Genomic DNA, 22,857 nt, shown 5'->3' on the forward strand with positions numbered 1-22,857 from the left:
CTGCGCATACAACTTCATCCCGTCATAGCCATTCAAAGGCTGTTTATCCCCCTCCAGCTCGCACCATCGCTCATCTTAACTCTTTCTTCGTTCAAACAGCGAAAGGCTGGAATCATCTACCTGCTGAAGCGGTGCACCACTCCAGTAATTCATCGTTCAAGGCATTCATTGAAAATATACCCTAAATATGCCCACCCCTCATGTAAAACCCCAAACGGAGCACTTGAGGTGCCAATAAATAAATAAATAAATAAATAATCGTAATAGATACCGTATATCTAATACCATGGGGAGTATCGGGCTGCTTCGCTAGCAGGCCCAGGTTTGATTGGTTGCGGAGGATGCGCATTCTATTCAAGTGGGGTTGAATCTACTCAGCGAAAGCCCAACCAGCGAATCACTGACAGACTACTGATGGATTCAGGCCACACCATGGAATAATTGGCAGAGAAAGCTTTTGATTTATTATTTTGCGACACGCAGCCGGTGTGGACCAGGGTTGCGGTGATGGTATGAATTTACAGAGTGGCTTCTCCTGCTAACAGATCATGAGCAACAGCGTCACAGTTCGAAGAAAACAGTGTTTGTAAATAAGGTTTATAATATTTCTGTTTCTTCATTTTCAGTAGAAATAATTAAGCACCATTTTCAGAGCCAGGCATTATTGTTAACACAAACTATAGTAAATATGACAGTGCGATTTTAAAATGATGTCATTTAAATTGTGTTACGTTTCACTGAAAATAGGCAAAGCGGGTGAGAGAGTTATGCAAAGTGTTATAAAAGAGAAGTGCAAATAGGCAAGTTGAAATCCACAGTGGGCAAAAGGAAACTTGCCTTACGGCAACGACGCAGGTTATCGCTGTTTGGTAGCCTTAAAACAAAAGTTACAGGGTAACAAATACTTGCAAAAAATAATCACAGCAAGACTTGGAACTGACATGCATCATTTTGCAAAAAGTGCGCCAGATAATTGGAGAAGAATGTCAAATTATCTATCGAAAAATGTGCACGTCTTTGGCAGATTCATCCTTGAACCCGGTGGACAACTGAAGGCTTCTGCAAACGGGGCGAAATTCATGACCGCCTTGTTGCAGTCGCTGCCAAACGGACCATCCGGGGACGTGCTCCTGCACGAAAGGAGGCAGACGCTGATGAAGAATACCTTCTCTTCCGTCAATTCCTGCGTACAAAAGACCACACTGGATTGGAACATTCGCATATCAATAAGTTGCTGCAAATCTACACACGTAATATTTGTTCAGCAGTTGAGATAGACAAGAATAAAACAGCAGACGCTGCAATGTATAAAAAAACGTTTTTATAAGCATTCAAAATTTTAATTTGCACAAGCCTGTAGTCCATGGTTTCGCACTAGTCGAAAAGGCAAGTCGGATCTGTGTGGTTTTGGTACGTCAATCGGCATATTTCTTAGCTGAGCCTAGCTGATCAACTGTCCTCAGGAAAATGAGGAAATTTTATTATAATAGCACCTACACTCGTTTCTTCGAGAATTGGTTGATAGGCTGTGCAAAGCTAATTTCACCATCTTCTCTCCACTCACAAAAGCGTCTCGATCAAAGCTAGCATTATGATTGACGTCTATGGGACAGGTGGCGCAAACGATGACGGCGCTAGGTGGCGAATTTTCTGCGACTCAGACACGACAATTGTCCTTTAATAAAATTATATAACAGAAGTAATTTAGAACTTTTTGCTGGGCTAGTTGGGACATTGCTTTGAAGAACCAAGTTGCGCATTCAAAAAAGACAACCACTTGCCCTGTGGTTATCTTTGAATGTGCAACTTGGTTCTTCATAGCAGAAGAAAATACGCTGACAAAGCAGAAGGACCGATTCTTAAAACAAATTATGCAGCACCTCATTGTTCAAGCAGTTAGCCAAACAGCGACTCATGTGGCTGTATTTTTTGTTGTAGTATACCCTCGATCAAGGTTATTCAGTGTTGTAACGATAGGTTTTCTGCTTGGGAACATAAATCCCATTGTGCGAAGTGTACCAGAAGCCGGGTTACTTAACGGTACGCACGAATGCAGCATGTTTTATACAGTGCGAACATGGGGTAACGCCAAAGACTCAGTACGCAAGTCGCCCAAAACACGAATTTTAAGTAATAAACTTGTACGTCTTCTTGATTAAAAACTGAATATGTGCAGCTGTGCACGTGCGCTGGTTTTAACAAAATAAATGTGCTTGCTTTTTTTTGCGTGCCGTTTCCTGCACCACCAATGTTGTAGGTCACGTGGTAAGGCCTATATGGCTCTACGGCTCGGTTAGAAGAGAGTGTACGTCTGTTTCTCTAGACCGGCCGTGGCTGCATGCGCAGTAGAGTGCATAACGCCACTGGTGTGCCTTGTATTGGAGTGCATCCGCTGCCTGTGCCAGGGAGAAGAGCGTGCATGCGAGCGCGAGCCGAGAGGTATGGTGTCCGCCATGCTGCTCCCTTTATGCACGCTGTTACCTGCACCCCGAGCTTCCGTACACTGCGCTTTGGAGACACGACTTACTTAAAATGGTAAAACGAGCGGCCGCACCAAACGCAAGATTTGTGTGAGCACATGCAGTCCCCGCCGCCGGTGCTCCTCCGCACGCCAGCGTTGTGACAGGGAATGCTCTCAATCGGCAAGTCACATATGTTCGTGCTTTTCAATGTGCGCGTCAGGAAACTAGTGTTTGATACTGTACGCATGGCCTGTAATACCACACTACTACCTCATCGTGGTAAAAAAGTTGCTGCAGGAACTGCCTAGTGGGACTTCACGGATAGTGCGTAAGCATGCTTTCAATCTCTCTCTCTCCCTCATATATATATATGTATATATATATATATATATATATATATATATATACATATATATATATATATATATATATATATATATATATATTGTGGAAGAAGAAGGAGAAACTTTATTAAAGAATGGTGCGGCAGTTTTTGTTGTGGTAGCCTCAGGTGGCGGCTCGAAGTCCTTGGACTCGGGCAGCATCTACGGCTTGCCGGACGGCCCAGAGCTGGTCTGCCAACTCAACATTTGAGAGCTGCCTCCCAGCAGCGACGACGCCGATGGAGAAGGTTGCCGGTGGCTCCCGCGGCCGGGGCAGCGTCGAGAAGAAGTGAGCTCGAGCCTTCGCGTACTCTGGCAACGGCCGTGATTGTGGACGTGTCGTGAACGGAGGTATTTTCAGTACCGTTGTTGCCGGCGCATTCCCAGAGCATGTGTCGCAGCGTTGCTCTCTGTCCACAAACGTTACACACATCATTTGGGCGTAAACCCGGATAGCAGGGATGTAAGACGACGGGGCTTAGGTAGGTGTACGTCTGGAGCAAGCGTAAGGTGATGGCCACGTTCGTGTTTAATTTACATAAAGGGAGTTTATTTGGGTCGTAGAGCAGCAGCGCCACACTCAGCACCAGCAGGTAGGGCGCCCGCCAGAGAGCGAATTGAGTACCAAACACGCGATTGGGGGGGGGAGGGGGAGGCAACAGGGCTTTTCAGCATGCCGACCGTCTTTCTCGCGATCACCTCCGGAATAAAGGAGTAGCCATCCTGGCAACCTACGAAGAGGTGAGTGGATTGTAATACGGCTTAAGCCGGTCAATGTGCAGTCTCTCGTCCGCGACGACGGAGTTCGGAAGATAGCGATACCGGTTGGGCCGCGTAATTAACTGGAGATTGTTGAGCATTCACGTGGTATTTCAGGATGGGCTTGAACGAAAGGCAAGGAGCAGCAACAAGTGAGACCCAAAGCCACACGAGTGAGTGGATGGGGAAGGGCGAAGGGGGTGGGTTGAGGTCATGACGCTGTTTTTGGCGACACTGTTGAGCAGACGTAAAAGAACGGGCCAATTGTCGGCATTTCTCGGCGTGCTGAGCGATCGTAGAAACAGGTGAGCAGTCAGCTAGGTGCGGCGGTATGGGAGAAACGTATCAATGGTGCTGGATGGATTGCGGCCTCAAAGCAGAAATAATTGTGAGAATCCGGCAGTGGCTTGAGAGGCAGTGTTATATGCGTACGTGATGAAGGAAGGAAAGTACAAGATCTCAGTTGGAATGGTCAGACGCAACATACATCGATAGCAAGCCACCCAAAGTTCTGTTGAATCCTTCTGTTAAGTCATTGGTGTGTGGGTGATAAGCCGTAGTGGCGCGGTAAATGATTTCGCATTCAGATAGGAGTAACTGCAGAACGTCCGAGAGGAATACGAGACCCCGATCGCTCAGCAGTTCACGAGGTGCGCCATGGAGGAAAGCAAAGTTGTTTAGAATGAACGAGGCGACGTCTTTTGCTGACGCGGCAGGCAAAGCGACGGTTTCAGCATATCGTGTCATGGGATCTACGGCGACAAAAATCCATCGGTTGCCAGTGCCCGTAGATGAAAGAGGTCCGTATAAATCACAGCCGACACGACATGAGCTGGCCAGGGAAGCGACTGGAAAGGTGCGGTGGAGAGATGCTGGACACATTTGCGTTATTGGCAGGCAATGCAGGAGCGTACGCATTTGTGGACAAAGTTGTACATCCCGCACCAGTCATATCGTAGGCGAAGCCATGTGTGGGTCTTCGACACTCCGTCGTGACCACACTGCAGGTCAGAGTGAAAAACGAAGCATAAATCTTCTCGAAGGTGGCGGGGCACTACTATGAACTATGTGCGGCCGTCTTTGGGGTAGTTTCGGGTGCATAAGAGTCCGTCGCGAATGGTGAAATGCTGCGCCTGTCGGCGTAACAAGCGACGTGCCAAAGCTGCCGGGGGATTTGAGAAAACATCAAATATCATACACGATCCATGTGTATTTTTGTTGCTCTAAGGCCATGTCGAGGATATCAAGTGATGCGATATCATGACTGTAGGTAGCAGTACTGGGGTCCGAAGGAACTGGGAAGCGCGAGAGGGCATCGACGTCAGAGCATCTGCGTCCAGAGAGATAGGCTGCACGGATGTCATATTCTTGCATTCGGTGGGCCCACCGACCCAGGCGGCCCGGTGGGTCTTTGAGGTTAGGCAACCCGCAAAGAGCGTGATGATCCGTCAACACGTCAAAGAGTTGACCGTAGATATATGAGCCAAATTTCTGAAGAGCCCATACGATGGTAAGACACTCTTTTTCTCTGACTAATTGGCCTCATGTTTCTTGAGGGCACAACTGGCCTAAGCGATCACGTATTCGGCATTAGTGGTCTTATGTTATGCGAGCACGGCACCAAGGCCGACACAACTGGCGTCAATGTAAAATTATGTGCGTGCGTTTGGATCAAGATGGCGCGAAATTGGCGGATACGTAAGTGGGCGGCGAAGAGTCGTAAAGGCATCATCAGTCGAACGAAGTAGAAAGTTCGTTGTCGCTTTGGAGAAGTTGGTTTAGGGGTGCCATCACAGTAGCGACATTTTGAACGAATCACCGAAAATAGGAGCATAGGCTAGTGAAGCTACGTAGTGCTTTCAAGTTAGTGGGCTTCCGAAATTTGGATGCAGCACGAGGTTAAGCAGGATTAGGAAGAGCGCCTTCTTTGGAGACAACGTGGTTTAATATAGCCAGTTTTAGAGCCGCTAAGATGTGCATTTTCAAGTTAAGCAGGAGACCAGCATTCCTGAGACAGGTCGAAACTTGATGTAAACGGCCAAGATGGGTCGTAAAATCTGGGCAAAATACGACAACGTCATCGAGGTAGCGGAGACAAATGTGCCAGTTCAGGCCGCGCAATATGCCATCCAACATGCGTCCAATGGTGACCGGCGCGTTGATAAGACCGAACGACACTACAATGAATTCGCACAAGCCGTTTGGTGTTACATACGTGGTTTTGGTGAGTCAGCGTCAAGCACGCGCCCCTGCTAGTAGCCAGAGTGGAGATCTCAGGGAAAAGAAAATCCGCTCCTTGTGAACAGTTAAGTGAGTCGTCGATGCGTGGCAACGGGTACACATCTTTCGGGTAATCTTGTCAAGCCTTCGATAATCAACGCAAAATCGTATGGAGCCGTCTTTATTTTTAGACTAGGACTACTGGTGATGCCCAGGGACTGCTAGAAGCCTGAATGACACCGCGTTTCAATATATCGTTCACCTGGTTAATGATAACGTGTCTTAAGGTTGCCGCTACTCGGTAGGGACCCTATCGATTGCGTGCACGGCTCCCAGTGTCGATAGGGAGCGAAGCAGTGGTTCTGCAACCGAGCGATATTGTTTGGCAGTCAAAACAAGAAGAGAATTCTTGAAGCAAGTGAAGAAGTTCGTCGCGCTGTGTCAGCGTAAGGTCACTAGCAATAGCTGGCGTAAAAGAACGCGGAAGTGACTGATGAGGCGATGCCTCGAGAGCAGCAAGAAGAGACGCACAAAAACGCTCGTACTCAGAACAAAGTACGTCTGGATTCCTCCTAGAGCGCGAGGAACGCTAGGGAACCTGAGCGTGTGAACGCCCGTCTCATAGGTTACGCTTTCAACAATCATTTCCCACGGTTCTTCTAACTTGGCACAACTTCGACGACACAAGGCGGAAGAAGCCGACGAATGCTTCACGCTAACACCAAGTTGGAAGCAATGAGTGCAACTTTTATCTTTTGGCAACAGTTCGAAATTCCGAAGCGGAGGCGGCCGCGCTATCCCTAAAGCACAGAAGCAGAAACCTATAAAAGCGCAAAGGATGCCCTGAGCGTAGATGTGGTCAGCCTTAGCCGCCCGTGCGCCGGCATGGTAGTCGAAACTGCCGAAGCCACGGATATTCAAAGGTCCCCTCTATTGAACTCGAGTGCCCCAAATAAGGAAAAAGATGAGGGAGATTGGCAAGCCGTCCTTTCGTTCCGACAGAGGAAGGTGCTAGTATCGAAAAACGGAGTTGGCATTGAAGCAGCAGCTGCCTTCCCGAGCCGCTTCCACCTTGTGGCAGTCGACGCCAGCCAAAGACGAAGAGGAGGTGGAAGCGCTTTGCCCTTCTTCTAAAAGAAGACTTCAATATTGTTGCCCGGCCGCGCCAAGGCCTATCCATCAAAGACGTGACTGCGCCACAGCTCTATGAAGTTCTAACCGGAGCCTTCGGTTAGCGGAAATCAATTTCTGCTGCGCCCGAAGCCGGGATCTAACATCATTATTGTTTCATCATCCAGCCAAGAGTCGGTGGACGCCATTAGCCGCATAACCCGGCTCAAAGTTGGTGGCATGCTGCACGGAGTAGCCGCTTAAACTACGTTGACGACGAACCGGCCTGTCATCCTTATAGGAGCACTGTACAGTTCAGTATGTACAACCAGAGGAGACACTGCACGGACGTTTGCCTGTGCTGTACCTGCCAGTCTGCCAGCTATGCGGTGCCAAGGAGCCGCAGCGGGAACACGACTGCACCTCCAAGTGCAGCACGTGTGGGGAACAAGATTTGACCGAAGCAAAGGAATGCCGGAAGGGCCTCAGGGCTCCACCGCCTCAAAAAAGCTTCTACACGAGCTCAACAAGATGCCACCCCAGCAGCCGCCTCGTCCGAGGTGGTTACACGCAGACACCGAAGACGACGAGTACTCCCCCTGCTACAGCTTCGTTCGAGATTGAGGTCGACAACGAGCGCAAGAAGATCCCATTCGAGATGCCGAGCCAGCAGCGGCGACAGGAAACAGCTTGTCTTCAAGAGCTACAAGCAGCCCTGCTGCCCTGGTGACTAACGGTGACAACAAGAGGAGCAACATTGGCACTCGCCAGAGTCAGCAGAGCTGGCCGAGGATCTACCAATGCTTCAATAAGTGAAAATCCCCAGTATAAGAATTTATAGGACAGCATAAACGGCTAGTCCCGAAAACAAATAGATGAGAGAACAGATTAAATAGGAGCGCACAATCTCTCAAAAAGCCATAGCAGCCCTAGAGGGCAGACTTAATGCTCTAGAATCCCGCGGGGCTTCACCGGGTCCCGTCAGGGATCGCGGTTAGCGGGGAAGCCTTCACGAAAAGCGTCGGTACGGTTACCAAATACCTTAGTGGTTACGTACTAGGCAAGTTTACCAAATTTCCGCCGCAAATGGCGACTGAATTCGCCAAACAAAAATACTATACGGACGAGACCATAGCGGCAGTGGCTAGACCTTGAACACGCACATGCGCAAGAACTCCACGGGAGGTCGCCCGAAGGCATGCCATCGCGTACAGGACGAATCGGACGGTACCGACAACGACAACTCTAGACAACATGGCTCAGTCATGTAATAAGAGACCACCAGGACACACAGAAATTTGGCGAAAGTAATGCCGTACATTTCACAAAGGAGTGGCTGCACTTCACAATTTCATAAACACAACCATATAAGCACCGAATGTAATTTGCTTGCAGGTAGTCGGTTCCAAGCAGGCCGGAGTGCAGGGAGATTACACCCTATACAACTAAAAACTTCCTCGCGTTGCAACGCTAGTTTCCAAGGCAGGGAGATTACACCCTATACAACCAAAAACTTCCTCGCGTCGCGACGCTAGTTTCCAAGGCCCTCACGGCCACGCTAATTCATTATGCCCCCATAAAAACGAAGCGTCAAGTTATTACAGTTATATAAAATTATACCGCAAAAGCGTGAAAAGAAACACACTCTCGTATGGAAGGTCTACAGCTCACCCAAAACAGGCGTGAAACTTTTGCCAAAATCTTAGCAGAGGTTAAGAGGATGGCGGGCGCCTAAAATCAGGCATTGTTGGTGGGAGACTTTACCACTCCCAGCATGACTTAGGGATACATCCAAAGCATTTTCAAGGGACTCTCACCTGAGCGCGGCGCGGCAGGCCTTGGCTACCCGCTCATTACGCTGTCATTGGCGCCCACCAGAGTCGGGAACAGCATTCCCAGAGACACGAGCCCCCACTTCACGTTTACACTAAACGTCAGGCGCGCGACTTGGATGAACCTAACAAAACTATGGGCGGGAATCACAACAATATTAGCGTTTCAATAGATTGCACAAAGGTTCGCCAAGCAATCCACAGCGACACCCACAGGGCTATTTCAAAGGATGGGCAGACTCGATTCGCGACTTGCACAAAGCAAACTCTATAAACACTAGGCGCATGATCAAGGCGCCCGCGGTTGACCCGCACCTGCTTCACCTCTGTGACCCGCCGTGGTTCCTTAGTGGCTATGGTGTTGGCCTCCTAAGCATGAGGTCATGGGATCGAATCCCGCCCTCGGTGCCCTTATTTCCATGGGGGTGAAATGTGAAAGCACCCGTGTATTTAGATTTAGGTGCACGTTAAAGAAGCCCAGGTGGTCCATATTTACGGAGTCCCCCACAACGGCGTGCATCATAACCAGATCGTTATTTTGGCAGGTAAGTCTCCATAATTTTTCCACCTCTGGGAGAGCAGACGAAGCATACTAAGAAGATGGTCGAGGCAGCGGCTCAACCGATGACTGTAATAGCGCATAACCTCTGTGTCGGAACAGGCAAGCGAGTACGCGGCAAAACTTGCTGCACACGATTGGGTACAGTTTTGCGGGTTCTTCAGACGTACTCTGGGTGCCGCCCAGACTTGGACGTTATTCAGCAGCATGCTGGAAGCTGGCAAGGGAAAATCAGCCATGAGGAGAACTGTTCAATAGACTGTAGATTTTTTTCCTGGGATGGATGGAGAATTGCGACAGGCACTCATGGACTGCTACGTCGGCAGTGTGGTGATCCCGCTTTGCACCTTAAATTACACGGGTCCGGCGAGCGTCGCACTCGATCCTCCGATAACGCTGCACGAAGTTTGCGAAGAGGCACAGGTGGCCGAGCGAAACATGACCCCGGGATCAGACCGCGCAACTAAGTTAATGATTAGGAAACTCGGTGACGAGATTCCAGATCGGATCGCGACCCTATTTAACTACAAGTGCTGGTCACGAGGCCTCGTCCCTTCAAATTGAAAAGAGGCCAATATCCAGGCAAACCAGGCAAGTTTCCAGCCATCGGGACTCGCGACCCTTGTATGGGAAAACGTTTCGAGAGGGTGGTGGACATCCGGCTCCAGCGGCACATTGACCGCGATAATTTATTTCCACCACAATGACTGGATTTCTACCCAGGCTCTCTACCCCGGAGGCCTTTCTCTTGCTGAGGGAGCAGGTTCTGGGTCGAGTCTTCGTGGGAAGTGAAAACCTCATACTGGCCTTAGACCTCAAGTCGGCCTTGCACAAAATTTCACACGAGGCCATCCTCTCGGAACTGAGCGAAATGGGCTGCGGCGAACGGATCTTCAACTACGTTAAATCCTTCTTTTCCGGTGGGATGGCGACCATTACTATTTGACAGACGAGGTCGCACACTTTCTTCATGCCCAACGATGGCACGTCGCAGGGATCAATTGTATCACTGCTACTTTTCAACGTCGCGATGTGCAGGCGAGCTCGTGCTCTATATGAGATCCCACAGCTGGGCTACACGCTGTGCACAGACGACATTGTGCCTTGGACGTGAAAAGAATCGCTAGTACAAAAGGAAGAAAAGCTGCAGAGAGCTGCGACGCCGGTCTTGAGTTTCTCGGGAGCAGCGGCCTCTGCTGCGCGCCGGAAAAGGCGCAGGTCATTCGCGTGCAGAGTCGATACTACAGTAGCTGGGCAGTTTCGAAGATACATGTATCTTAGCTATTATCTTAGATATTATTTCGGTATCTTGTATATGTATCATGATACGTATGGCAAGACGTGTATCAGTATCTGCATTTCCGACACATGAAAGAATGTATCGTGTATCTTAGGATACAAGAGTTGAGTTGAGTTGAGTTGAGTGGTTGTAGGCTACTGGTGGGATTAGCCTTGCAGTAGCTGCCGGCAATTGCTCCACCGTAGCGACACTTAAAAGACATAAATCATATAAATCAGACACAGACCTCACAACTACACTACACATAGTCACACCTAAGGTCACCATGTGGAGGCCAAATCCGTGTCCTGCAGGTAATTTAAAAGAAGGCGAGAAACCTCCTTCCTATCTAACCGGTTCCCGCGCGGGAAAACAATGTCCTGTATAGAACTGTGGGGAATTCCTGTCCTCTTGAGGGACCCGAATAACACGCTCCTTTCCGCGTCATACAGAGTACAGCACATAAGGTAATGTTCTATGTCACCGCACACACCACACGTTGAACATAATGGTGACAACGCCAGGCCAGTCTTACACATCCACGCAGGGGTACGAGCAGAGCCCGTGCGAATGCGGAGCAGTAAAGTGGCTTGGTTTCTTTTGAGACCCTTAGTCACACATGGCTTGTGAGGTGAGCTCCACAAAGAGTGGAAGTGGCACGACACCGCTTCTCTGAAGAGTCTCTTGTCCTCTTGAGGCACTTTTCTCAAAGGATTCCCAGACAGCGCTCTATGGGCAAGGCTGTCCGCCATCTCGTTGCCTATGATACCTATGTGCGAGGGCACCCATTGGAATCGTATGGAGAAGCCTTTGATAAGGAGAGTGTGCACCGAGCGTAGGGAGCTTAGACATAAAGCATCAGTAGGGAACCCATACTCTAACCTTTGAAGGGCGGATTTCGAATCTGTAAGAATGACTACGGGTTGAGGCGTACAAAGCCGTAGCTTTTTTAGGGCTGCCTCAATGGCAACGCTTTCGGCCGTTGTGGAGGACACGACTGTAGTGAAGCGAACCGACCAATCATACTTTAAAGCGGGAATATGAAAAGCAGCTGCACTAGATCTGCACTAGAGCTGCACTAGACATTGGGGGGGGGGGGGGGGGGGCTATCGCAACCACACGCTGGGAAACTATAAACATGGGCTGAACTCCGCTTATCCAGCTGATACTGCTGCCACTAAGCCACTAGAATAAAACTAAAGACAGCGACATTCTTTTATTTTTTTCGTTAGAGCCCTTCAGCGAGGACAGGCGATGAGGTCTACGCGTCCCTGTAGGTGGAGCAGAGCCCCGTGGGGGCGATCGCGCCGTCTCGATAAAAACCTTCGAGAACGCTTAAGTTTCACTTTAAGAGAGGGACGTGATAGCAGTCAAAGACTCCTGACTTCTCACGCTTCCTCGTAGCTGCAGCTAGTAAAGCGTTCATTTTGAAAGTAATGCGCATGATTGTTATTGCGCCTATATCCCTGGCAGCGCGGTAAAACTAGTCGGGAAATGTGGTGAGAGTTCTGTCCTGCTAACGCTACACATGTCCACGTGTGCGGTACATGAGACAGGGACCGAGGATCTGCAAATGCGCAAAGTCTGCACGAAGCTTGTGCCGAATCAGAAAGAACTTCGAGCTTTGCGCTGTCAAGAATTGTTGGATTTGATTCAAAATGAGCCTGACTTTCTCAACTCTTTCGTAACCAGAGACGAATCCTGGATGTTGGAGTACGACCCAGAGTAGGAAAGGCAGAGTAACGAGTGGTATAAAAAACCATCCCTCCGGTTTAAGAAAGCGTGAATGAGCAAGTCTCGCATAAAACTATGCTCATTGTCTTCTTTGACGCCCGAGGAATTGTCCATTTTGAGTTTGCGCCACAGGAGGAAACTGTCAACTCAGCCTTTTACCTGGAGGTGCTGAAGAGATTGAAACACTGGGTCGCCTGCGTGAGGGATGACATCAAAGACTTGGTGAAGCTCCAGCATAGCAATGCACCCAGCCACACGTCCTTCATCGTTACCAACTTCCTGGCCCGGAGCAAGACCTCGGTGGTCCCTCATCCCTCTTACAGTCCCGACATGGCTCCCTGCGACTTTTTTTCTGTTTCCCCGAATGAAGAGAGCGCTGAAAGGAAAGCGTTGGGAGACCGTTGAAGACATCCAAAAGCACGTTAAAGCGTTCCTGAGAAACATTCTCATCGAGGACATTCAGGGTGCCTTCCAGGCGTGGCATACACGTACAACAATAAATTGATGCTGAGGGGGGGGGGGGGGAGTATTTTGAAGAATTTTAATCATTTCTTCAGGTCCGGTCAATAAATCTATTTTTTCCCAGAAAATGCAGATTACTTTCATAACGTAACCTGTAGGTAACCATAATGCTTACTGAGAAACGCTGGCGGCGAAAGCGATGCACGAAGGCGAACATTCTGGCAGAAACACGGCCTCTTGCTTGGGGTAACCTTGTGGTATTGCTTCGCACTTTTGATATTTTATGTTGATAAGATTTACGATAAAAGACATGCATTGTCGGTGTTTCTTTCACGGCATTTGTTTATGGAGCTGCCATTCTCATAATTCCGAGCAATACATTTAAAAAGCACATAAGACTAATGTGAGGAAGTTTAGTGCCGTATAGATTACACTTGGTTCGGGAAGATTTTCTCGGCTGCGGACGCCGACACCTATGCCGGTACCAAATTTTCTGTGACAAGGGGCCCCGCAAACAAGGGCGAATGTCGGCGCGCAGCCGACTTTTTAATGCGTAAGTATTCTTTGGCGAGATGCTCAGCCCTGTAACGCGAAAAGTGTAATGTCTTGTATCTGCACAGAAATACGTAATCTGCAAAGACACTTAATCGTTATGATAGTGTAAATGTAGATGACTGGTACCTTTTAAGCGATAACAAACAAACTATTGAAAAAAAAAAAGAAATGACTACCGATAGCGCTCCTTAGAATATGTATGAGGAAGCTTTTAGTAAGCGTGGCCAACTTGAAATTTGGGGGTAAGCTGATTGAAATTTGGGGATGGACCAACTTGAAATTTGGGGGTAAGCTGATTGAAATTTGGGGATGGGCCAACTTGAAATAGGGGAGGAGGGCAAGTTAAACGTGCACGCGGAGAAAATTTAGATTTTGATGTGGGGTAACCTAACGTGCTTCTTTTTTTTTTTGCTGGTGGGCAACGCAAGCTTGAGGATGGGCCAGGTTGAAGTCGGGGGTGGGTGAATTTAAACTTCGGGGTCATCCAACTTGACAATTTAGGGTGGCCCAATGTTCAGCTGAACACTGGTGAGCTTCGTTCGAGCTGTGGAACACCTCGTCAGCAACCGAGCGCGTCGAGACGCTTGGCGCGTTTTCGTTGGGTCTTATTTAGGCGCAGTCAGAACGTACTCCAGAGCTCGAATGGACAACGAACAGGCGCATAGCACAGCCTTGCCAGAGCGTCAGCGAGAGTGGCATGGCACCGAATCGATGAACACTCCCTCAAGCATCGCCTCACGATCTATGAGCTACTGTAGTAGCTGGTGTTCCTTTTCGACCGCTCTGTTTCATCGAGAAGCGCTCATCCCCGGCGTTCCGGCTCAATTGGTACGATTGCATAGAAGGGACGGCAGAAATTGGCCACGACAAGCTGCACAAGGTCAGACTCCTCTTGAATAAATTGCTTGAGCAGCTGAGGATAATTCCGCGAGAAGAGAAACTGTGTATCGACGAGCAAATTGCTCCTTTCAAGGAACGAAGCTCACTGAAGCAATACAATCGGGAGAAAGCACACCGTTGGGGCTACAAAATTTTTGCTCTAAGTGGGGTGTCGGGTTTCTGCTACGTTTTTGAGGTCTTCAGCGGTGCCGCGGAAAACAAGCAGCTGCCAGGTGAGCCTGACCTAGGCGCAAGCAGCAATGTTGTCGTGAGGTTGTCTCGCACCATTACCAGGCAAAACAGTCACCAGTTGTTTTTCGACAACTGGTTTACTTTATTCCTCTGCAAGTATTTTTAGAGAACGAAGGGATTCAGTGCCTTAGCAATGGCGGCGAAACCGTCTACCTTGCTGCACGCTCCCGAAAGAAACGAAAAAGAAAGAGAGAGGAACATATAAAGAAAGGGTGTGCGAGTTGTCGGGGACCAAGCTGTCTGCAGTAGCGTGGCACGACAATAAGACAGTCACATTGCTTTCCACGTTTGCCGGTAGTGAATCAGCGGGCGAAGTAAAACGGTACTTCGCAAAAGAAAAAGCACACAAAATCATTCCCTGCCCAAATGTTGTGTTGATCTATAACACACATATGGGTGGTGTGCATCTCCTTGACTCAATGCTAGGCTTCTATCGAATCAAGATTCGGTCAAAGAAATGGTATCCCCGCATATTTTTTCACCTGATGGATCTCACTGTGGTGAATGCCTGGCTTTTCTGGCGAAGGCAAAAAAGTGCCAAGACCCCCCTGCTTGAGTTCAAGTCTTCTGTCGCAGAAGGACTTTGCAGCGCAGGGAAGTTACAAGAAAGGAAGCGCGCAGGGAGACCCAGTACTGATAGCGAGTCACTCATCCAAGCAAAGAAGAGGACCACGCTGGCGCCACTGCCAACTGCTGATGTTCGCCTTCACAAAATGGACCACATGCCGTATTGGCTTGTCAAGCGAGTGCGCTGCAGGCTGCCCTCTTGCAACCACCTCACAAATGTAACATTCAAAAAGTGCAATGCGGCCCTCTGTTTCAACAGGGAGCGAAACTGCTTCGCATCGTTTCACTAGGAAGGCAAGATGTACTAATTATGCAAGCAAATGATATCATCACCCTTGCTTTAGTGATGCCATTTCAGGGAAGCTGCAACACCAATGTGCAATAAATGTTATTTCACCAATTTTCTATTCGTTTTTCAATGCAGCTTCCTTTTTCCCTTCGTGTCCTGTCTTTTTCTCCACGTCCAAAAAAATTACCCTAACTGCATGGCGTATCATATGTGATACGCGAAGAAAAAGCTGTAATATTTCTAATTCGCTCATTATTTTTAAAAAATAAGTTTACTTTGGGTGTTTGTGTTACAAGTCAAGCCTACTGAAATTCTCTCACGTGAAAAAAAATTAATGCAGTAAGGGGTAAGGCAGAAATGTAGAATTCCTAAGGCCATTGCAGCTTTATGTACTCTTTGTATGCACTATGCGTCGCGAAAAAATGTCGCTACCAGCGTTGTTGGAGCTGTATACCTTTCTGGTGATCCAGCATTCAGTAAACGGTAATACGTTTAATACGTTTGCGGACAAGCTAAAACCCCTCAGCGGTACTTGTCTCAAATACTTGTGGCCCGGGTATCTTGTATCGTTTCACGATACATTTGCAAGGTATCCTTTCCCAGCGCTGTACAGAAGTAAGGGAGAGATAAATGTAAGCGTTGACGGCGACGCAATTGCGGAAGTCTCAAAAGCCTGAATCTTGGGATAGTGGATTCAGAGCAATGACAGGGTCACACACACAATCGCCACACTAAATACCGTCTCCAAGCAGATAGCCCGAATGATTGTAATTACATATTGTCACGTGGTGGTGACGTTGAAGAAAGAACACAGTAGCAATACTGTGAACAAGAAAACTAACTTTTATTGGGCGAACCTGTGCCCACAAAACAGGCTACACTTATAGCGCAACGATAGCGGCGAACACGCTCGGCGATCGTCGAAAATCTGCTCAGCGGGTCAAGCGCGTCGGCTTTTATAGAGCAGTCGTCGAATGTTCCAGACTAATCGTTTGGACCCGCGTGCTTTCCACAAAGTTCTACACCATTCGCGCTACGCGATGAAATCAGATAACACAAGGTTCGGCGACAACAGACAGCCGGGTAGAAGCATCGATAACTTTCCCGAAACGTCGGATACATGCAGGCGCGTCCCGCGCTGTGCGATTGCATTTGTTAAGCGGCGAAACGTGGTCGCCCGATAAAGATAAGTACACGTATCAATACCCCCCTCTTAAAAAGCATCGACCCGATGCTGCAAACAAACGAAGGTAATAAACAAAAGCACTCGTAGCAAAGAAAAGAACAAAATGACGAAGTTCGTCAGCGTCCGTAAAAGGGTTTAAGGCGCACCACGTGGACCACTTCAGATCGTGCGCGGCGCCGCTGTGAATGCGAAATGCCGTCTGGCACGACCTCATAGTCCAGAGCGCCAATACGTCGGATGACCTTGTAGGGTCCGAAATAGCGTCGGAGTAGTTTCTCACTGAGTCCTCGTCGGCGTATCGGGGTCCAAACCCAAACACGGTCGCCGGGCTGGTACTCAACAAAGCGTCGTCGCAGGTTGTAGTGTCGGCTGTCGGTCCTCTGTTGGTTCTTGATCCGTAGGCGGGCGAGCTGTCGGGCTTCTTCGGCTCGCTGGAGATAGCTAGCGACGTCAACATTCTCTTCGTCAGTGACGTGGGGCAGCATGGCGTCGAGCGTCGTCGTCGGGTTCCTGCCGTAAACCAGCTTAAACGGCGTGATCTGTGTTGTTTCTTGCACCGCCGTGTTGTAAGCGAATGTTACGTACGGCAGGACGGCATCCCAGGTCTTGTGTTCGACGTCGACGTACATCGCTAGCATGTCGGCGAGGGTCTTATTCAGCCGCTCCGTAAGACCATTCGTCTGCGGGTGGTACGCCGTGGTTCTCCTGTGCCTTGTCTGACTGTATTTCAGAATGGCTTGGGTGAGCTCCGCTGTAAAGGCCGTTCCTCTGTCGGTGATGAGGACTTCTGGGGCTCCATGTCGAAGCAGGATGTTTTCGACAAAGAATTTCGCCACTTCGGCTGCGCTACCTTTCGGCAGTGCTTTAGTTTCAGCGAAGCGGGTGAGGTAGTCCGTCGCCACGACGATCCACTTATTTCCGGTTGTTGACGTCGGAAAGGGTCCCAGCAAGTCCATCCCGATCTGCTGGAATGGTCGGCAAGGAGGCTCGATTGGCTGTAGTAATCCGGCTGGCCTTGTCGGCGGTGTCTTGCGTCGCTGACAGTCTCGGCATGTTCTGACATAACGGGCGACGTCGGCGGTCAGGCGCGGCCAATAATACTTTTCTTGTATCCTCGATAGTGTCCGGGAAATACCGAGGTGTCCAGCGGTCAAATCGTCATGTAGGGCGTGCAATACTTCTGGACGAAGTCCTGACGGGACAACAAGAAGGTAGTTGGCGCGGGCTGGTGAAAAGTTCTTCTTCACGAGGAGATTGTTTTGAAGCGTGAAGGAAGATAATCCGCGCTTAAATGCCCTGGGGACAACGTCGGTGTGCCCTTCCAAATATTCCACCAGGCCTTTTAGCTCCGGGTCTGCCCGTTGCTGTTCAGCGAAGTCTTCCGCGCTTATCATGCCAAGGAAGGCGTCATCTTCGTCATCTTGCGGCGGCGGGTCAATGGGGGCGCGTGATAGGCAATCGGCATCGGAGTGTTTTCGTCCTGACTTGTAGGTTACAGTGATGTCGTATTCTTGTAGTCTGAGGCTCCACCGTGCCAGTCGTCCTGAAGGATCCTTTATACTCGCTAGCCAACACAACGCGTGATGGTCACTGACGACTTTGAATGGCCTGCCATAAAGATAAGGGCGAAATTTAGCTGTAGCCCAAACGATGGCGAGGCATTCCTTTTCGGTTGTAGAATAGTTGCCTTCCGCTTTTGACAGCGACCGGCTAGCGTAAGCTATCACCTGTTCGACTCCGTTTCTCCTCTGGACTAGAACGGCACCGAGGCCTAGGCTACTGGCGTCAGTATGGATTTCTGTATCGGCGTACTCGTCGAAGTGCGCAAGTACCGGCGGCGACTGCATGCGTCGTTTGAGTTCTTCAAATGCGTCGGCCTGCGGCGTTTCCCACTTGAACTCAACATCACATTTAGTTAGACGTGTCAACGGCTCGGCGATGCGTGAAAAGTCCTTGACAAAGCGCCTGTAGTAGGCACACATGCCAAGGAATCTACGCACTGCCTTCTTGTCGGTGGGCTGCGGGAACTTTGCGATGGCAGCTGTTTTCTGGGGGTCGGGGCGTACTCCGGATTTACTGATGACGTGGCCTAGGAACAGAAGCTCGTCGTAAGCGAAGCGGCATTTTTCTGGCTTCAGAGTGAGCCCTGATGACTTGATGGCCTCTAGTACTGTGGCAAGCCGCCTAAGGTGATCGTCGAAATTTCCGGCGAATACAACGACGTCATCCAAGTAAACGAGACAGGTCTGCCATTTCAATCCCGCTAAAACCGTGTCCATCACGCGCTGGAACGTTGCAGGCGCCGAGCACAGTCCAAATGGCATAACCTTGAACTCGTAGAGGCCGTCTGGGGTGATGAAGGCGGTCTTTTCGCGATCTCTTTCGTCGACTTCTATTTGCCAATAGCCAGACTTGAGGTCCATCGAGGAGAAGTACTTAGCGTTGCAGAGCCGATCCAATGCGTCGTCTATCCGTGGAAGGGGGTATACGTCCTTCTTCGTGATCTTGTTCAGACGACGATAATCGACGCAGAAACGTAGGGTTCCGTCCTTTTTCTTCACCAGGACAACAGGGGATGCCCATGGGCTTTTCGACGGCTGGATGATGTCGTCGCGCAGCATTTCGTCGACTTGTTCTCTTATAGCTTCGCGTTCTCGCGGCGAAACTCGGTAAGGGCTTTGGCGGAGTGGTCGAGCGTACTCCTCGGTGATTATGCGATGCTTGGCGACTGGTGTTTGTCGAATCCTCGATGTCGTCGAAAAGCAGCTTTTGTATCGTCGGAGCAGACTTCTGAGCTGCTGTTGCTTAATCACTGGGAGACTTGGATTAATGTCGTAGTCTGGTTCGGGAACCATGGTCGTCGGGGTAGATGCGGCGGAATCCGAGAGGACAAACGCATTACTTGTTTCCAGAATTTCCTCGATGTACGCGATCGTCGTGCCCTTGTTGAGGTGCTTGAACTCCTGGCTGAAGTTGGTTAGCATAACTTCCACTTGCCCTACGTGGAGTCGAGCGATCCCTCTGGCGACGCAAATGTCATGGTCGAGCAGTAGATGTTGGTCGCCCTCGATGACGCCTTCTACGTCAGCGGGTGTTTCAGTGCCGACGGAAATAATAATGCTGGAGCGCGGCGGGATGCTCACTTAATCTTCGAGCACACTCAAGGCGTGGTGACTACGACAGCTCTCCGGCGGTATCGCTTGATCTTGCGACAGCGTTATCGATTTCGACTTCAGGTCGATGACTGCGCCATGTTGATTCGGAAGTCCATGCCGAGAATGACGTCTCGTGAACACTGTTGGAGGATAACGAAGGTGGCAGGGTAAATCCGGTCATGAACGGTAATTCTTGCCGTGCAGATCCCAGTCGGCGTAATCAGGTGTCCTCCAGCGGTCCGAATTTGAGGGCCTTCCCATGCAGTCTTAACTTTCCTCAACTGTGCGGCGATGGGTCTACTCATAACGGAGTAATCGGCTCCTGTGTCTAGTAAGGCGGTGACTGCGTGGCCGTCGAGAAGCACGTCGAGGTCGGTGGTTCTTTGTCTTGCGTTGCAGTTGGGTCTTGGCGTCGGATCACGGCTGCGTCGTGTTGAATTGAAGCTAGTACGTCGCGTCGTGAAGTCGTCTTTCGTCGGTGCAGTCTTGGCTTCCTGACTTCCTCGGGACGGTGGCGCGTCGTCATTATGTCGTCGAGATGGTTTCTTCGGCGCTTTCGTCGGCGGCGGAGGATCTTCGTCAGTTCGACGAACAGCAACCGCACCTCCATCGGTTGCTGCTTTTAGTTTTCCGGATATGGGCTCGCTGACCGGCCCCGGGCTGGGCCACTGTATGGTCGGCGCTGCGGCGACAGGTAGCGGCCTGGTGATGGCGAACGCGACGGTCGTCGAGAGCTCCATTGAGTAGCGGCGAGGTAGTCGGCGATGTCACATGGGCGCTCTCCAAGCTGTGGACGCGGCGCGTTAACGGCGAAACCTCGCAGTCCCATCTCTCGGTATGGGCATCGTCGGTAGACGTGACCTGCCTCTCCGCAGTGGTAGCAGAGCGGGCGGTGGTCAGGAGCGCGCCAAACGTCAGTCTTCCTCGGGTAGCTGCGCTGGGCGACGGGTGGGCGTGCTGGCGGCGGCGGTGGTGGTCGACGGAATTGCGGCGTTACGGGGCCCTGGCGCGGTAGTGGAAAGGGACCTTGACGGCGGGCGACGGCGGCGTAGCTCATCGCTTGCGGCTGAGGCTGCGGTGGTTCTGGTTGCACCTCAGGAACTCCAAGCGATCGGTGCACCTCTTCTTTTACGATGTCGGCGATCGAAGCCACTTGAGGCTGCGACGAAGGCAAGACCTTGCGCAGTTCTTCGCGCACAATGGCCCTGATGGTCTCGCGCAGATCGTCCGTGGCCAGTGATTGAATTCCTGCGTAGGGGGTAGAGCTTGTACGGCGGTTGAATTGCCGGTTCCGCATTTCGAGTGTCTTCTCGATGTTCGTCGCCTCACGAAGAAACTCTTCGACGGTCTTCGGTGGGCTTCTTACCATCCCGGCGAAAAGTTCCTCCTTCACACCACGCATGAGTAGGCGAACTTTCTTTTCCTCGGCCACATCCGGGTCGGCGTGGCGGAACAGACGGGTCATTTCTTCCGTAAAGATGGCAACGTTCTCGTTTGGTAGCTGCACTCGGGCGTCCAGCATAGCTTCGGCCCTTTCCTTGCGCACGACACTTGTAAAGGTGCACAGGAAGCCGCTACGGAACAGGTCCCACGTAGTCAAGGTCGACTCCCTGTTCTCAAACCACGTTCTGGCGGCGTCTTCTAAGGCGAAGTAGACATGCCGCAGCTTGTCGTCGGAGTCCCAGTTGTTGAATGTCGCGATTCGCTCGTAGGTCTCCAGCCAAGATTCCGGGTCTTCAGTCGCTGCTCCATGGAAGGTCGGTGGGTCCCGGGGTTGTTGTAGGATAACGGGGGACGCTGGGGCAGCCATTGAGGTTGTCTTGACCACGATCTTCTTTGTCGCCTCAGGTAGAAGTCCGTGCTCTGGGGGCAGGCCTTGCAGTCTGCTGCTAGCACGCTGGTCTTGGGCGGTGTCGGTTTTGTCCTCGGGCTTCGGGCTTGGATCGCGGCTTTGCGGGGGCGTTCGGTACATGAACGCACAAGCACCTCCACCAGATGTCACGTGGTGGTGACGTTGAAGAAAGAACACAGTAGCAATACTGTGAACAAGAAAACTAACTTTTATTGGGCGAACCTGTGCCCACAAAACAGGCTACACTTATAGCGCAACGATAGCGGCGAACACGCTCGGCGATCGTCGAAAATCTGCTCAGCGGGTCAAGCGCGTCGGCTGTTATAGAGCAGTCGTCGAATGTTCCAGACTAATCGTTTGGACCCGCGTGCTTTCCACAAAGTTCTACACCATTCGCGCTACGCGATGAAATCAGATAACACAAGGTTCGGCGACAACAGACAGCCGGGTAGAAGCATCGATAACTTTCCCGAAACGTCGGATACATGCAGGCGCGTCCCGCGCTGTGCGATTGCATTTGTTAAGCGGCGAAACGTGGTCGCCCGATAAAGATAAGTACACGTATCAATATAGGGAAGGCATGAGGGAGGGCAACATCGTCAGATTCATCTAAGCATTGGTCATGTTCAGGGTAACTTACAGCTTACCCTATCACACGCTCAGCAGGACCGAGGAGAGATAGATGGATACCATCATCAGAAACGCGTACAAAGCTGTCATAGGGCTGCCACGTTACACGCCGACAGAGACAGTGCTAGCCCTCGGCATACACAACACGTACACCTAGCTAAAAGCGGCGGTATTGATTTCGCACAGGGATCACTTCAGCGGAAAATGAGGAGGTCTGCAGATCTGCCAGTCTGCAGCGAAAATCTGTAGCGGAAACTCCTAAGCAGGGCAAGCATCCCGGCACATCCGCAGGACCTAGACGAGTCGCGGGGGGACTTTCCGTGAGAAACCAGGAACCACATTTTGTTTGCTCCGTTACTGAAAACATGCATCCCGAAAGGCACACAGAAAGACGAATCGCGAGGGTATACCGGCTCCGTAAGCAGATGGAATCGGACATTAGTACCACGTACGTAGAGGCGGCCAGGTACCACAAAGGTGGCCGAGGCGACGCCTTGACGGTTATAGGGCCAAAATTTCCTATTGCAAACGAGCTTCTAGACGCGTACGAGTTCGCCGGGGGGGGGGGGGGGGCAGAGGCCGTGGCCATTGACGTGGCCATCACAGAACGGGAGAGCTAGGGAAGCTCGCCCGTAAAATTTTCAGACTCGAAGGATGCGTGCGCCGCTGTACACGGCGGGCCGTGTACAGCG

At 50.6% G+C, this 22,857-nt stretch overlaps 1 protein-coding gene across 1 annotated transcript in view; it reads right to left on the bottom strand.

The window, feature by feature from the left end:
• Positions 1 to 438: 438 nt before the first annotated feature.
• LOC126534838 (endothelin-converting enzyme 1-like) overlaps positions 439 to 22,857 on the bottom strand; it is a 54,746-nt gene continuing 32,327 nt past the window's right edge. The window contains exon 4 of the mRNA XM_050182066.3: positions 439 to 1,183. Coding sequence (XP_050038023.2) covers positions 992 to 1,183 — 192 coding nt within the window. The 3' untranslated portion in view covers positions 439 to 991. The remainder of the gene's footprint in view (positions 1,184 to 22,857) is intronic.

This window comes from Dermacentor andersoni, chromosome 7, assembly GCF_023375885.2.
Source record: "Dermacentor andersoni chromosome 7, qqDerAnde1_hic_scaffold, whole genome shotgun sequence".
Taxonomy (NCBI): Eukaryota; Metazoa; Arthropoda; class Arachnida; order Ixodida; family Ixodidae; genus Dermacentor; species Dermacentor andersoni.